This window comes from Sturnira hondurensis, unplaced genomic scaffold (genome assembly GCF_014824575.4).
Source record: "Sturnira hondurensis isolate 20B ecotype Veracruz unplaced genomic scaffold, ASM1482457v3 Scaffold0009372, whole genome shotgun sequence".
In the NCBI taxonomy this organism is placed as follows: Eukaryota; Metazoa; Chordata; class Mammalia; order Chiroptera; family Phyllostomidae; genus Sturnira; species Sturnira hondurensis.
In genome coordinates this window covers 518799-536119 of record NW_028082003.1, presented here as the reverse complement: position 1 = coordinate 536119, position 17321 = coordinate 518799, and the positions used below count along the sequence as shown (strand labels likewise).

The window sequence follows — 17321 nt, the reverse complement described above, 5'->3', positions numbered from 1 at the left end:
CTATCTCTTCCTTCCTGACCCCTAACTTTCCCCTTTCCTTCCTTGACCACTGGGATTCTGAGTCATGTCAATTTGTCACAAAGTAAAAGCCCCTGTCACAAAGGAATAGTCAACTTATGGAATGAGGGAAAACCCCTTCAAGTGTTTCACGGGGAAGAGTCAGATGAGAGTTCCATTGACCTCTGTGAATGTTCACCACAGGTCACGGAGTCAAAGGTGAAGAAAGTGAGCCGGAAAGGAAGCACTTCTTCTACGTCTTCGTCATCCTCCAGCTCCGTGGTGGACCCACTGAGCAGTGTACTGGATGGGACTGATCCCCTCTCTATGTTCGCAGCTACTGCTGACCCCACTGCCACAGCAGCTGTCATGGTAACACATCCTACTGGCAGTTGTCCAGCTGGTGCTTGGTCCTGTGGGTGCAGGGATGGGAGTTTTCGTCTTTTTGTTTTTAAATAACACAGGTGCATTCTGGTTGTAACAGTTCACATAATTCAGACATCCACAGGGTATATCTTATAGTGGGGACACTGCCAGTGAGAGGCTGGCACAGATCCTGGAAAATTTGTCCTTTTTTTTAAAGGCATTTTAAAATGTACACTTTATTTCCATTTTGTTCTTTTAATAATTCTTTTTATTATTACTCTTTTAATTTATTATTACTCTTTTAATAATTCTTTTTAAATTTATTCTTATGTAATTATATAGTCAATTTAATTAATTTTTCATATAAAAAGTCAAACACTACAGGTGAAGTCCTGTTGATCAATTCTCCTCATTCTATTCACTTCCCTGAAGGTCATCAGTGTTAATCTGTGTAATGTATATTCTTCTATAACTTTTTTTGTATTTTTGTAGATATTTATTGATAGTAATTTCTGAGCATTTATATACGTCATACTCCCATATAAATGACAACAACAATAATGGTATCACCTTACTGTATGGCAGATCTTTGCTAAGTGTATTCCAAGTTTAGTTCTCATACCACCTTGTCAGAGGGGTATTATAATCCTTATTTAAAGAGATTCACAGCCACATGGAGAAATAGAGATGTTAAGTCACATCTAAATGGGAATTCCAACACAGCCAGTCTGACTTCAGAACCCACATTCTCAACCATCATTCTATGGGGGCATTGCATACATTTATTTACTTTTCTTTAAAACATAATTTGAACTATATTTATACTTTATTTTTAACATAGCAGTATATCTTGGAAAACTTTTTATGTTGGTACTTCCAGAACAACCTTCTTATGTTGAATGACTGTGTCATATTCTAAAGATGAGCACTGCACAGTTTAATTCCCTATTACTCTTCTGATGTACACAGACTGTGGCATTTGCTAGTATAGACAGTGGTGCTGCAGTCCTTGAACATACACACATACATCTGGGTGCATACATGCAGGAGTTTTTGCAGGGTAGCTTCTTAGAAGATCATTACTGAGTTAAGACAAAGTGTAGTTAAGATTTGATGTCAACTGCCAAATTGTTACTCAAAAAGTTTTCACCAATTTGTATTCCCACCAGCAGTATTTCAGAGTGTCTATCTCTTTGTACCCTTGCCAGCCTGGATATTTTTAGTCATAATTACCCTTTGCCATTCTGGTTATTAAGAACCAATCTTGTCTAGTTTGCCTTTCCTGGATTCTTAATGAGTTTTATTATACTTTGATATGCTTATTGGCCATTTGTGGTGGATTAGCCTAAAATTGTTTTTATCATAGCAAATCTTTAGATAGAGCTATTTTATTCTATAGTGAGCTGCCTTTTGCTTATACTTTTTAGAAACTTTGAGGTATAAATTAACAAATAAAATTGTAAGTTATTTAAAGTATACAAGGTTATGATTTGATGTACATATACATTGTGAAAGGGTTTTCCCCCATCGGGTTATTTAACAAATCTATCACATCACATATTTACCTTTTTTTGTAAGAATATTTAGGTTCTACTCTCAGTAAATTTCAATAATATAATAATATGTTATTGGCTGTAGTTACTGTGTTTGCTTATACTGTTTTGTTTGTTTGTTATTTATTAATCTGTTTTTCCCATAAACACTTATCCCCCCTATACTGTCTTCCACCTCCAACTATGCCCTTCCCCCTTACAGTTACCACACTGTTGTTCCTTAGAGTTCTTTTTCTGTTCTGTTCTATCCTTCCAGCCCCTCCCCCAGAGCTGTCAGCCTGCTCTCTGTCTGTGAATCTCTCTCTGTTTTGCTTGTTAGTTCAGTTTGTTCATTAGATTCCACATATGAGTAAAAGCACCTGGTACTTATCTTTCTCTGACTGGCTTATTTCACTTACCATAATCTTGTCCAGGTTATTCCATTCTGTAACAAAGTGTAGAATTTTCTTTTTTATGGCCTACTAGTATTCCATTGTGTAAATATCCCATAGTTGTTTTTTAGTGCACTTATCTACTCATTGGCACTCAGACTGCTTCCAAATTCTGCCTATTGTAAACAATGCTGCAATGAACATAGGAGTGCATATATTCTTTTGTATTAATGTTTCAGGGGTTTGGGGGATAAATTGCCAGAAGTGGAATCATTAGATCATAAGGTAGTTCCATTTTTAATATTTTGAGGTGATTCCATACTGCCTTCCACAGTGGCTGAACAAATCTGCGTTCCCACCAAGAATGCAGGAGGGTTCCCCTTTCTCCACATCCTGACCAGCACTTGTTATTTGTTAATTTAGTCGTGACAGCCATTCTTACAAGTATAGGGTGATATTTCATAGTGGTTTTAATTTGCATTTCTTTGATAATTAGTGACCTTGAACATCTTTTCATATTTCTATTGGCCATCTGTATATCCTTTTTAGAGAAGTGTCTATTTAGGTCCTTTGCCCATTTTTTACCTAGATTATTTGGGTATTTTTGGTGTTGAGTGTTATAAGTTCCTTACAAATTTTGGATATTAATCCCTTATCAGTGAATATGTTCTTCCATTCAGTGACATTGTCTTTTCATTTTGTTCACGGTTTCCTTTGCTGTACAAAAACTTTTTAGTCTGATGTAGTCCGGTTTGTTTATTTTTTCTTTGTTTCTCTTGTCCGAGGAGATATATCAGGAAAAATATTGCTACAAGAAATGTCCAAGATTTTACTGCATATGTTTTCTTCTAGGATTTTTATGGCTTTGAGTCTTTTTTTTTTAAGATTTTATTTATTTATCTTTAGAGGAGAAGGAAAGGAGAGAGGGAGAGAAATATCCATGTATGGTTGCCTCTCGTATGTCCCCTGCTGGGAACTGGCCTGCAACCCAGGCATGTGCCCTGACTGGGAATCAAACCACGATCCTTTGGTTCACAGGCCCGTGCTCAATCCACTGAGCTACACCAGCCAGGGCTTGGCTTTGAGTCTTAACATTTAAGTTTTTTATCCATTTTAAGTTTATTCTTGTGTGTGGTATAATAAGAAGGTCTACTTTCATTTTTTTGCACATATCTGTCCAATTTTCCCAGCACCGTTTATTGAATAAATTATCTTTAGTTCAATGTATGTTTTTGCCTCCTCTGTCATACTATTTTGTTTTAGATTAAAATGATATTGCTACTGAAGGGATTTTCTTGCCTCTTCTTAGGACAGTTCCAGAAGGAAATGTGACGGAGATGATGACTCCATTGTACGATCAGATTTTGAGTCTTGGGCCAGCAAACGAGGAGAAATCCTTGCCCGGTATACTACCACAGAAAAGCTCTCCATTGTGAGTGCCATTAGACTTTTTTCCCAGAGTCTACATTAGGTTAGATTTAGTAGCAATTTCTTTTAGTTTTTATGATTCTGCAACTAATTTTAACATGTGAGTTTTTTTCCTCAAACCAAGCAATTCTCCGGCACCAGCTGGGGTTCCTCCAATTCAACTTAGTTCTGGCACTGTCTACCTAGAGATAGTGTCAGATCCCACAGGTTAAGGGCTCAGTGTCACTTGATGTCCAAGTTGATAAAAGGAGGAAAGGGAAAGGTAGGAGATATATATATGTGTGTGTGTATATATATATATATATATATATATATACATAGGAGATATAAATATGTGTATATACACACACACACACACACACACACACATATATATATATATATATACACCCTCTCTCATTTAGAGACTTCCTGGAGTCCCCCTCAATACATCTAGTTACATTTTTCTGGGAGGTATCCATGGGTTGTATGCAGTGCAAGAAAAGCTGGGAAATGTACAGTGTGTCCATCAAAATTAGGCTATGAGTAGGGAGGAAAGAGAGAACTCAGCAGGCAACTTGGAATGTTCTCCCACAGAGCTTATCCTCTCTTCTCTCTCTCATGGTATGTTCTTATGGAGCAGCGTGGCAGGTATAATTGTTGGAGTATTAAATTATTTTTCTTATTTTATGAATGCATTCATTTAGTTTAGAACATTGATTAATAACCAGGAGTAATTTTACCCCCCAGGGACATACTTCAATGTCTGGAGACATTTTTGGTTGTCACATCTGTGAGAAAACCAGAGATGCTACAAATATCCTACAGTGCACAGAACAACTCTTACAACAGATTTTTCTAGCCCATAATGTCAATAGTGCCAAGGTTGTGACACCCTGATTTAGAATAAGCTAAATACATTCACATGACTTCATAACCCTCAAAATTTTGCTATTTGTTGTCCAACTTCTAGAGTCCTGAATTGGGTAGAAATTTGAATCTTTAGTATTAATAATTTCTACTTAGCTACATTTTAATTATTTGAGTAAATATTTCTATTTTTCATTTGGAAAAGTAAATGGCTTTGTTGGAAAATGATAGGTCGTATTGTCTTAGTGCTACTTGAATACTAATTTAAGTATCTTACAAGTTTATTTTTTTCACAGAATCCAGTAAGTTTTAAAAATTATTAACAAATTATTTTTTGGCCTCTGCAGAATCTGTTTATGGGATCTGAAAAAGGTGAGTTTTTGTTGTTACTTGTTTTGATGGGGAATTTTCTCATTTAATATAATTTCTCAAAGGAAAATAAAGGATTTTGATATTCAATTCTGATGATTACTTCAATTAGAGCTTTTATTTCCTTGATTATATATAGACTTAGTAGAATTGAAATATATATATAATTTAGAAGATAAATGGAAAAAAATACAGAATTACATGTAGTAAAACATAAGCCCATTGCTTGATATTTAGTATTACAGAGCAGTAGTTTCTCCTTTGTAAAAATGCAGATATACTGGTGAGGGGAATCCCACACTCACACTTACTGGCCACTGGTATCTGATTGAACACAGCCCTTCTGAATTTCCTCTGCTAAGACGCACAGTTAGAAGCCCTGGACCAGGGGGTTTTAAATTGACTGTGCCCCAGGGTCATCTGAGGACCTTCTATGCAAGTACAGACCACTGGCCCCACTGTACATCTTGAATTAATCCTGAGGAATGAGCCCAGGAATTTCCTTTTTTAAGTTCCCTGGTGATTGTGAAGCAGCTGACAGATCATGTACCACTAGGGTAACAGATGAACTTGGCCTTGGTTTTTGTCTAAATTGCTGGTATGGCAACTTCAAGTCTCCCTCATTCTCTGTAGTTTGAGACAGCACATTGGAAATCAAGAGAGTGGGAGGACCTTTGTTACGGGTATAACTTTGACCTTAAACCATAAAGAAGGAAATCAGCATTGCATATCTATCGGTTTAGAGATGTAAAAAGATTGATGATACCTCTTGTGAGAAGAGTGTAGAGCAACAGGAACTCTCATGCACTGTCATTGGGAGTATAAAATGATACCCACTGTGAAGTATTTTGCATTATCTCTTAAAATTGAAGATGGGCCAACTCCTTGACCCAGAAATTCTATTACTATCAAAAATCAGCAGACTATATTCTGCAGGCCAAATGTGACCTGCTCTTTGGTTTTGTAAATAAAGTTTCATGGGAACACAGCTCTACCAGTTTGTTTGCATATTGTCTATGGATGCTTTTTTGCTGTACTGGCAGAGTTGAATAGTTGTAACAGAGTGTATGACTCACAAAACCTAAAATTTTATATCTGGCTCTTTATGGAAACTGTTTTCTAACTCTTCTCACATCTGTATTTCTTAAAATGTAGTCCAAGGAGGAGTAGGTGCCTGGAAGTTGATTAGAAAGGCAGAGTCTTGGGCACTGCTAGACCTACTGAAAATTAGAATCTGCATGTTAACACATCCTCTAGTGATTCCTGTAAAAATTTGAGAAGCACTGCCCTGAAGAAATGCATGTGTATAGGAACCAGGAGACATGCGCTGAAGTGATCATAGCAGCATTGTTCAGAGTGGCCCCATATAGGAAACAAACATCCACTGACAACAGAGTAAGAAAAAATTGTGTTGTATTCACATAATAGACTAAACAGTAGTGAATATAAGTGAACTCAGTGGTGGTCACAAAGGTTTAGCAATATATATTTCATGTGTGAACGTTCTGTATATATTATACTTCAGAATGAAGGAAAAAGAGAAGCAGGTTAAAGAACAAGTTATTTGGAAACTTTTTGACTTGAGTAGTCGTTAGTAATTAACTAATCGTAACCATGCTTTCAAGCTGATCCCAGACAAATCTGAGCTAATACCAGGGCTAAGAAACTGGTACCTTAAAAGAATTAACTATAGTTCCTGAAGTGAGTTTGGTAGGTAGAGGCAAGGGGACCTCAGATCTAGAACAGATGCCCCCTAAAGAATGGGAAAAGTTTCTGGAATAGGAGATACAAGAGAGCAACAGCCAAGTTGCTGGATAGGTAGCCTTGCCCTGTGGCTGTCTCGTGGCCTAGAGTTTTTTCCTTAATTTCTATCCATGTGTCCCTGCTGATGGAAAGAATTGTGCTGGCAGATGGTGGATGAAGGCACAGCTAGTCCTGTTTGCTCCAAGAGGGGGCATTGAAACCTTGGTGTTTCCATCTGTGCGCAGACACTGAGATTGTTGTTTTGTTAGTGTGTGGGTACAACAATTCTACATTGAGTACAAGCCTGAAAGGGCCTCTTGTTCATGGAGAACAATTAAATGACAGATTTTTGGCATCCTTCTTTAGACTGCCTTTCTTTAGGAATAAATAAATGATTCAGTGAAAGTTTGTAAATATTGAATGAATATAGTGGAACCTTTGTGAATATGGCCTTCTCAACTCCCAGGGACAACTTCTAAGCAGAAATATTTCTGATGGAATTATGGATATGGAAGGATGTTGCTTTCCAAATCTCCAATTGAAATTGTTCCCTGGGCTCTTTATTCATGATGGAGTATAAAGTAAAGATGCCTTCCTCTAGAGGTATTGGTGACAGAGGAAAGCCACTTATGTGACATGAATCTGTTTTGTTTAGGTAAAGCTGGACCTGCCACATCCACAATGTCAGAGAAAGTTCGGACTAGGCTGGAGGAGCTGGATGACTTTGAGGAGGTGAGCCGGTCATTGGCTGAGCACAGGGCCAAGAGAGCTCCATCTCAGTGGCTACTCTTTGACTAATTCTTGAGCTGCACATTGTGTCCAGTCCTGAAGCACCAGCTGATCCAGGAAAGGTGCCAGCAGTGCGTTGGCTGAGCTCACAGGAGCCTGTCTCAGGCTCAGGCTGGTTATTTTGAAGGGATCTTTTCTCATTGTGACGCCTGAGAAAATCCAGGTCATCTGGGGACAAGGCCTCACTGTATCTGCCAACTGGAGCCATCTCCCTGGGAAGTACAGGATAAAAGTCCTAAGTTTGAGGTGGAGGCTGTACATGGCCATACTGCTGGTTGAGTATTGCTCATAGGACTCTTAATTGGCACATGTATGCTTTCAAAAAACATGGCTCATTTACTAACTCTGGCTCAGTAGCTCATTTGGTTAGAGCATCATCCTGATATACCAAGGTTGTAGATTTGGTCCTCAGGGCACATACAAAAATCAACCAATGAATGTATAAATAAGTGGAACAACAGGTCTCTTCTCTCTCTCTCGCAAATACATAAATATTAAAAAAATAAATTGGTAATTTTAACTCAAGTCCAGATTTCTGATCTCTTGAATTATAACTGATTATTCTGGGCCCACATTCTTGCATTTAACCAGGACATGCACCATCTAGGTTGCACAGTCCTTTCTGTCTCAATTCACTTATGATTCACCTGTGACCATTATTAGCTTGACCCCTAGAGACAGTTGAGTTTGCATACTTGGCAATCTCATGTAGGGAGGCAGCATAGCATGGTGGTTAATAGGACAGATTCTGGAACCAGACTGCCTGGGTTTGAATCCTTGCCATGCTATTTGGTAATTCTGTGATTTTGGAAAGGTATTTAACAGCTCTGCCTCAGTTTACTTACCTGTAAAATGGGGGTGCTGCATACTACCTGCTTCTTAGGGTTATTGCAGGGATTAAATGAGTCAATGTGTAAGGAGTGCTTAGACCAGCAGATGTTAGCTATTGTTATTATCATTATCCTGAGTCTAGATGCCTTAGCTCTACTACTTAGTAACAGGGTGCCTGTGGCTATTCACCCTTTCTATATCAATTTTCTCATTTTATTAAATGGGAATAAAGAACCTAGTTATGTCAGCCTGGACTGTACCTGAGCCCTAGAGAGAATGTGAGTAAAAGCCAAAGAAGGAGGTCGTGGCTTCTTAGCTCCTGTGCAGCTTCAGTGCTTCAGTTCTTGAATCTCTGACTATTCTGACCCTCGGGGAAGGAAGCTAGGTGGACAAGTTGCTGCCCCGTGTAGCTCACTGCATCCTGAAGTATTGTTCTGGAGAGCACTCTCCAGTAAACCACCTTCATGCAAATCTCTGCCTCAGAGTCTGTTTTCTGGAAAATCCAACCAAAGTCAGCATTTTCAGAATATCTACGGAAACATAAGAAAACATGGGTAAAAAATGATAGGAGACGGTAGTTGAAGAATATCAAAAATTATTGACAGGTGCCTTTCAAGCTGCTATCCTATTGCTGGGGCTCAGAGGGAGCAAGTCTGAGTAGATGAGATCTTAACAGCTTTCCTACTGTGTGCCCAGCCCTGCCTATCTTATTTCATTGAATACATCATTCCTGTGAAGATAATAGCAAAGATGACAAAACTGAGACGCACAAAGCTTAAGTGACTTACAGGTGGTCACACAGCCAGGAAAGGACTACATTAACAGTCAGCCATATACAGTGGATTCCTGGTAGTCTAGAACAGGCTGTCTAAGGCCAGACTGGGACACCATCACATTATCAGAGGTGGGTAGCATACAGGACATGGTAGTTGGAATGACTCTCAGTCACCTGGCCAGAGAGAAGGCCCAGTCAAAGAGACCCAACAACAACAATAAAAACCCAGTTACAACTAGAAAGCCAACATAAATGGCATAAAGGGCATCCCAAGAGCATTAGATTGAGGAGATCAAAGAGACTGTGCCACTGAATCCACGGGTCTTGCACCATAGAAGTTCATACCATTAAGATGGAGTCAAATCAGATCAATCTGAGAGCAGAAACAAACAATAAAAGTACCTAAAATGTAGAAACAAAGAAACAACATCCAATTGAAAGGAAAGGAGGAATCCCTAGAAAGTGTGCTAAATGAACTAGAGGCAAGTAAACTGTCGGCTACTGAGCTCAAAATAATGCTTATGAGGAAGATCAGTGAGCTCAATGAGAACTACAGAGAACTCCAGGGAAGCTGTAAGGACATTATAGTGAGCTACATCAGTATGAAAAAGAACATAGAGGCCCTGGCTGGTGTAGCTCAGTGGATTGAGCACGGGCCTGCGAACCAGACGATCGAGGTTCGATTCCCAGTCAGAGCACATGCCTGGGTTGCAGACCAGTTCCCGGCAGGGGCCAGTTACCAGCAGGGGGTGCACGAGAAGCAGCCATACATTGATATTTCTCTTCCTCCCTCCTTCCCTTCCCCTCTAAAGATAAATAAATAAAATATTTAAGAAAAGAAAAAGAACATAGAAACTATTAATAATAGCCAGGAGGAAATGCAGAATACAGTTTCTGAAGTGAAGAACACAGTAGAGTGAATCAAAAACAGTCTAGATGAAGCAGAGGATAGAATCAGTGAGCTGAAAGACAAAGAAAAACTCCTAGGCAGAGCAACAAAATGAAAACAGACTCAAAAAGAACAAAGTGGTGTTAAGAGAGCTGCAGGACAAACTGAAACATTATAATATTTGTATAACAGAGGTACCAGGAGAAGAAGAGGAGCAAGGCATAGGAAACCTGTTTGAGCCCTGGCTGGTGTAGCTCAGTGGATTGAGCACGGGCCTGCGAACCAAAGGATCGTGGTTTGATTCCCAGTCAGGGCACATGCCTGGGTTGCAGGCCAGTTCCCAGCAGGGGACATACGAGAGGCAACCATACATTGATATTTCTCTCCCTCTCTCCTTTCCTTCTCCTCTAAAGATAAATAAATAAAATCTTAAAAAAAAAAAGAAAAGAAAAACTTTGAAACAATAATGACATAAAACTTCCCTAACTTGGTAAAACAAAAAGTCAGGCAAGTCCAGGAAGGACTTAATGAATTCAATCATGATGAATCCAAAGAGGTCCATTCCAAGATACACCATACTAAAAATGGCAAAACTTAAAAGAGAGAATCTTAAAGGAAGAAGCAGCTAGTAACATACAAGGAAACCCCAATAAGGCAATCAGCTGATCACTGAACAGAAACAATAAAGCAGAAGGGAATGGCAAGAAATATTACAAGTAATGTAAAGTCAAGGCCTGAAAACAAGAACTCTACCCAGCAAGACTTACATTTAAAAAAGAAGGCAAAATAAGGAGCTCCCCCTAGAAAAATATAAGAATGCATCCTCATCAAATCAGTATTGCGAGAGATGCTAAAGAAACTGTTTTAAGAAGATAAAGAGAGAAGAACATATATACAAAGGGGAAAAATGACAACCAATAAGTACCTATCAGTTATAACCATGAATGTAAATGGATTAAATGCTCTAATCAAAAGATACTGGGTAACTCAATGGATGAGAAAACAAAACGCACGTATGTTGTCTACAAGAGACCCAACTCAAAAGATCTGTACAGACTGAAAGTAAAGGGATGGAAACAACCATTCCTAGCAAAATGGACATTAAAAAGCGGGTAGCAATACATATATCAGACAAAATAGGTTTCAAAATAAAGATAATAAAAAGACACAAATGAGGTCACTATATAATACTTAAGGGAACAATCCATCAGGAAGATATAACCCTTATAAACATGTATATATATCCAACATGGAGGCACCCAAATATTTAAGGAAAATCTTGGAGGACCACAGAAAGATATCAACAGCAACACACTTGTAGTAGGGGATTTTAGCACCCCACTAGTCAACAATGGACATCTTCCAAAGAATCAGCAAGAACATTGTGGCATGCTAGATTGAATGGACTTAACTGATATATACAGATTCTTTAACCTGAAAGAAGCAAAATGTACATTTTTTTAAAAATGCACATGGAACATTTTGAAGATTGACCACATGATAGGACACAAAACAAGCCTGAACAAATTCCAGAATATTATATAAAGCATTTTCTCAGATCACAATGGCTTGAAACTAGAAACTAACCTCAAGGAAGAAACTCAAAAACAAATCCGAGGAGACTGAATAACATGTTATTAAACAATGAATGTGTAAACAATGAGACTAGGAAGAAAACAAAAAGTTACTGGAAACAATTGTAAATGAGCACAATAACCCAAAACCTATGGGACACAGCAAACACAGTTCTGACAGGAAAGTTCATAGCAGTGGGCCTGCCTAAAAGATAGAAAAAATTCAAATAAACAACTTAAGCCTACATATACAAAAACTGGAGGAACAGCAACAAACAAAGCCCAGAGCCAGTAGAAGGAAGGACATAACCAAGATCGGAGAAGAATTAAATGATGCAGAGACTAAAAGAATCATTCAAAGGATCAATAAATTCAGGAACTAGTTCTTTGAAAAGATCAAATCAAAAAGCCTTTAAATAGACTCATGAAGAAAAAGAGAGGACCCAAATAAATAAAATCAGAAATTAAAGAGGAGAAATTGCAGGCGATACCACAGAAATGAAAAGAATCATACGAATTTACTATGAACAATTATATGCCAAGAAATTTGACAACATAGGTAAAATGAACAAGTTTCTAGAAACATATAATCTTCCAAAACTGAATCAAGAAGAAACAGAAGGCCTGGATAGACCCCCCCCCCCTAAAAAACTAGTGCAATTGAAGCAGTAATAAAAAAAAAAATCACTGCACACAAAAGGCCAGGGCCAGATAGCTTGCTTTACAGCCAGTTTTACCAAATATTTACAAAAGAGCTAAGTCCTATCCTTCCAAACTATTCCAAAAAAATTGAGAGTGGGAAGACTTCCAAACTCTTTATGAGGCCAGTGTTAAATTCTAATTCAGAAACCAGATAAAGATACAACAAAGAAAAAAGACTACAGTCCAATATCGCTCATGAACATACATGCCAAAATCCTCATCAAAATATTGGCAAACCACATCTAGCACTATATTAAAAAGGTCATACACCATATTCAAATGGAATCCCTGCTAGGAATGTAAGAATGGTGCAATATTTGCAAATCAATTAAAGTAACATACCACATAAACAAATGAAAGACAAAAATCATATGTTTATATCAATAGGCACTGAAAAAGCATTTGGTAAAGTATAGCATCCATTTAAAAATGTTCAGTAAAGGGGAAATAGAGATATCTTACCTCAATGTAATAAAAGCCATATACATGAAACCTACAGCCAACATCATATTCAGTGGGCAAAAACTAAAAGCTCCCTGAGATCAGGAATGAGACAAGGATATCCGTTTTCATCAGAGGTACTCAACATAGTACTGGAGTTCTAGCTACATCGATTAGACAAGAAAAAGAAATGTAAGGCATCCAACCCCAATTCTTCTCAAACTGTTCCAAAATGTCCAAGAGGTGGGAAGATTCCCAAACTCTTATTATAAGCCCAGTATTATACTAATTCCAAAACCAGATAAAGACACAAGAAAGAAAACTACAGGCCAATGTTGCTGATGAACATAGATGCTAAAATTCTCAAAAAATATTGGTAAGACTGATCCAGCAATATATTAAAAGATCATACACCATGACCAAGTGGGATTCATCCCAGGGATGCAAGGAGAATACAATATATGAATATCAATAAATGTAATACATCACATAAAAATGTGAAAGATAAAGACCACATGATCATAACAGTAGATTCTGAAAAAATTACAGCATCCATTTATGATTAAATCACTCAGCAAATTGGGAGTAGAGAGAACAAACATCAACATTATAAGGGCCATGTAAGAAAAACCTACAGTGAACACCATATTCAATGGGCAAAAACAAAAGCTTTCACACTAAGATTTGGCACAAGACAAGGGTGTCCACTTTCACCACTTCTATTCAACCTAGTATCAGAAGTTGTATCCACAGCTAACAGACAAGAAAAATACATAAAAGGCATCTAACTTGGAAAGGAGAAAGTAAAGCTGTTACAGTTTGCAGATGATATGGTAATATATATATATATATATATATATATATATATATATAAACCTATAGACTTGACCAAAAAACTCCTTGACTTAATAACTGAATTTGGCAAATGTTGGGATACAAAGTCAACATTCCAAAATAAAAGACATTTTTATACACTAAGAAAGAAATACCAGAAACAGAAATTAGGAAAAATCCCATTTAATAAATATAACAACAAGAAAAAAAAGATTGAATGTAGGAGGGAAAAATAAAATACATAGGAATAAACTTATCTAAGGAGGCAAAAGATCTGTACTCAGAAAACTGTAGAACACTGAAGAAAGAAATTAATGAAGACACAATTAAATGGAGTCATATACCATCGTCGTAGACTGGAAAAATTAATGTCATTTAAAAGTCCATACTACTCAAAGTAATAAGCAGATTCAACACTATGTCTATCAAAATACCAATTATATATTTCACAAATAACAAAAAATTCAAAAATTTATATGGAAACAGAAAAGACACCGAAAAGCTCAACAATTTTTGAGAAAGAAGAACAAAACAGGAGGCATCACAGTACCTGATCTCAACTATATTAAAAGGCCATGGTTGTCAAAACAGTTGGTATTAAGAACAGACACATAGACCTAGGGAACACAATAAAGAGCCCAGAAAAACCCATGTCAATATGGTCAGTTAATATATGACAAAGGGGACAGGGACAATAAATGGAGTAAAAATAACCCCTTCAATAAATGGTATTTGGAGATCTGGACAGCTACGTGCAAAAAAGAGAGAAAGAAAGGAAGGGAGGGAGGGAAGGAGGGAAAGAAAGAAAAGAAAGAAACTAGACCATCAGCTTTCACCATCCTCCAAAAAACCATCAAGATTGGTAAAAGACTTATGTCAGCATAAGTCATGACACTGTAAAAACCCTAGAGTAGTACATAGGCAGAAACATTTCATATATCTCACACAGCAGTATTTTCACTGATATATCCACTAGGGCAAGGGTACAAAGGAAAGAATAAACAAATGGGACTTTATCAAATTAAAAGCTTCTGCATGGCTTAAGAAAGCATCAACAAAATGGAAAGGGAACCAATTGTATGGGAAAGTGTATTTGCCAGTGACACCTCAGGCAAGGGTTTAATCTTCAAAATAAATAAGAACTCACCTGACTCCACACCCGGAAGACAAACAATCCAATTAAAAATGGGCAAAGGACCTGAACAGACACTTTTCCAAAGAGGACATTCAGAGGGCCCATAGCATGGGAAAAAAATTCTCAACATCACTAGCCATGAGAGAGATGCAAATTAAAACCACCGTGAGATACCACCTCACACTGGTCAGAATGGTCATCATTAACAAATGAACAAAGAAAAGGTGCTGGTGGAGTTGTTGATAAAAGGAAACCCTAGTATATTGTTGGTGGGAGCCATGTGGAAAACAATATGGAATTTCCTCAAAAAACTAAAAATGGAACTGCCTTTTGATCCAGCAGTAGCACTGCTAAGATTATACCTTAAGAATCCTGAAGCACCAATTCAAAAACACCTATGCGCTCCAATATTCATAGCAGCATTATATATAATAGCCAAGTGCTGGACACAGCCTATGTGCCCATCAGTAAATGGGTGGATCAAAAAATGCAGTTCTTTTACGTTATGGAATATTACAGAGTAGAAAGAAAGAAGGACATTCTACCCTTGCAATAGCAGGGATGGAACTGGAGAGTATTATGCTTAGTGAAATAATCCAGGCAGTGAAAGACAAATACCATATGGTCTCACCTATAAGTGGAATGTAATCAAAATAAAAATCAATTGGGCAAAATAGAACCAGAGATATTGAAATAAAGAACAAAGTGACATTGACCAGAGGGTAGGGTTGAAGGGAATAACATGGAAAAGAATTGGAAAGGTCAAGTGAGGAAACATGAATAGAGGACTCATTGGCATGGGCAGTGGAGGGGGAATAGACTATGGGAGTATGGGGAGATGGTCTGTGAAGTGCAATGGCGAGAAATGCAGGAGAACTGAAATGGAACAATTTTTTTTAAAAATGAAATAAATAGCATCCAAATTGGAAAGGAAGAAATAAAGCTGTCATTATTTACAGCTGACATGATAATGTACGTAGAAAACCAAATAGAATCCACCAAAAAACTACTTGAACTAATAAGTAAATTTGGCAAAATAACATACAAAGTCAGTATTCTGAAATTGAAGGCATTTTTGTACACCAACAATAAAATACCAGAAATAGAAATTAGGAAAAACATCCCATCTACTATAGCAACAAGAAAAATATAGTACCTAGGAATAAACTTAACCAAGGAGGTAAAAGACCTAGACTCAGAAAACTATAGGACACTCATGAAAGAACTTAAGGAAGATACAAACAAATGGAAGTGTATTCTGTGTTCATGGATAGTGAGAATCATCATTAAAATATCCATACTACCCTCAGCAATGTATGGATTCAGCATAATCCCTATTAAATACCAGTGACATATTTCACAGATGTAGGATAAATATTTCAAAAATTTATGTGGAATAAATGACCCCAAATAATTTCAGCAATCTTGAGAAAGAGGAACAATATAGTAGGGATCACAAATACATGATATCAAACTATACTAAAAGGCCAGTGTGACCAAAACAGTCTGGTACTGGCATAAAAGCAGACATGTAGATCAATGAAACAGAACAGAGAACCTGGAAATAAACCCAAGTCTCTATGGTTAATTAATATTTGACAAAAAGGACAGAAGCATAAAATGGATTAAAAATAGCCTCTTCAACAAATGGAGTTGGGAGGTCTGGATAACTACATGCAGTGAAAAAGAAACTTGATCAACAACTTATACCGTACACAAAAATAAATTCAAGGTGGATAAAGGACTTAAATATTAAGTTGCAACACTGTAAAAATCCTAGAGGAGAACATAGGCAGGAAAAAATCAGATGTTCCATGTAGTGATATTTTCAACCGTACATCGTCCAGAGCAAGGGAATTAAAGAATAAACAAATGGGACTACATCAAATTAAAAGTCTACATGGCTAAAGAAAACATTATATGGCAAATCATATTTGTCAACTCTACCTTGGACAAAGGTTTGATGTCCAAAATGTATGAAGAACTCATACGACTCAACACCAGGAAGATAGACTGCCCAATTTAAAAATTGGGCAAGGGACCTGAACAGACATTTCTCCAAGAAGAATATTCAGAGGCCCCATATGTATACGAAAAGATGCTGAGCATCACTAGCTATCACAGAGCTGCAAATTAAAACTACAATGATAGTTGTAGTTTTAATTCACACTGTTCAGCATGGCCATCATAAATGTTAACAAACAACAGGAGCTGGAGAGGTTGTGGAGAAAAAGGGACCCTAGTGCACTGTTGGTGGGAATGCAGGCCAGTGCTGCCGCTGTTGAATACAGTATGGAATTTCCTCAAAAAAAAACTAAAGATGTAACTGCCTTTTGACCCAGCTTTTCCACTGCTGCCTAAGAATCCTGAAACACCAGTTCAAAAGGACCTATGTACCCCAGTGTTTATAGCAATGTTATTTACAATAGCCAAGTGCTACAAACAGCCAAAATGCCCATCAGTAAATGAGTGGATCAACAGCTGTGGTACGTTTACAGAATGAAATACTATGCAGCAAAAAGAAAGAAGTACCTTTGCAATGGCGTGGATGGAACGGAAGAGCCTTATCCTAAGTGAAATAAACCACACTGCAACAGACAACATTGTGTGATCTCACCTATAACAGGAACCTAATGAACAAAACAAACTAGCAAAAAAGAACCAGGAGCATGGAA

General features: G+C 37.4%; 1 protein-coding gene across 3 annotated transcripts in view; it reads left to right on the top strand.

Annotated features, from left to right (window-relative positions):
* Positions 1–17321, top strand: part of VPS35L (VPS35 endosomal protein sorting factor like) — a 168678-nt gene that overhangs the window by 20931 nt on the left and 130426 nt on the right. For all 3 annotated transcript variants that reach the window (XM_037057109.1, XM_037057108.1, XM_037057107.1), the window contains exons 3-6: positions 202–369; positions 3597–3719; positions 4912–4936; positions 7332–7408. In XM_037057109.1, coding sequence (XP_036913004.1) covers positions 202–369; positions 3597–3719; positions 4912–4936; positions 7332–7408 — 393 coding nt within the window. The remainder of the gene's footprint in view (positions 1–201; positions 370–3596; positions 3720–4911; positions 4937–7331; positions 7409–17321) is intronic.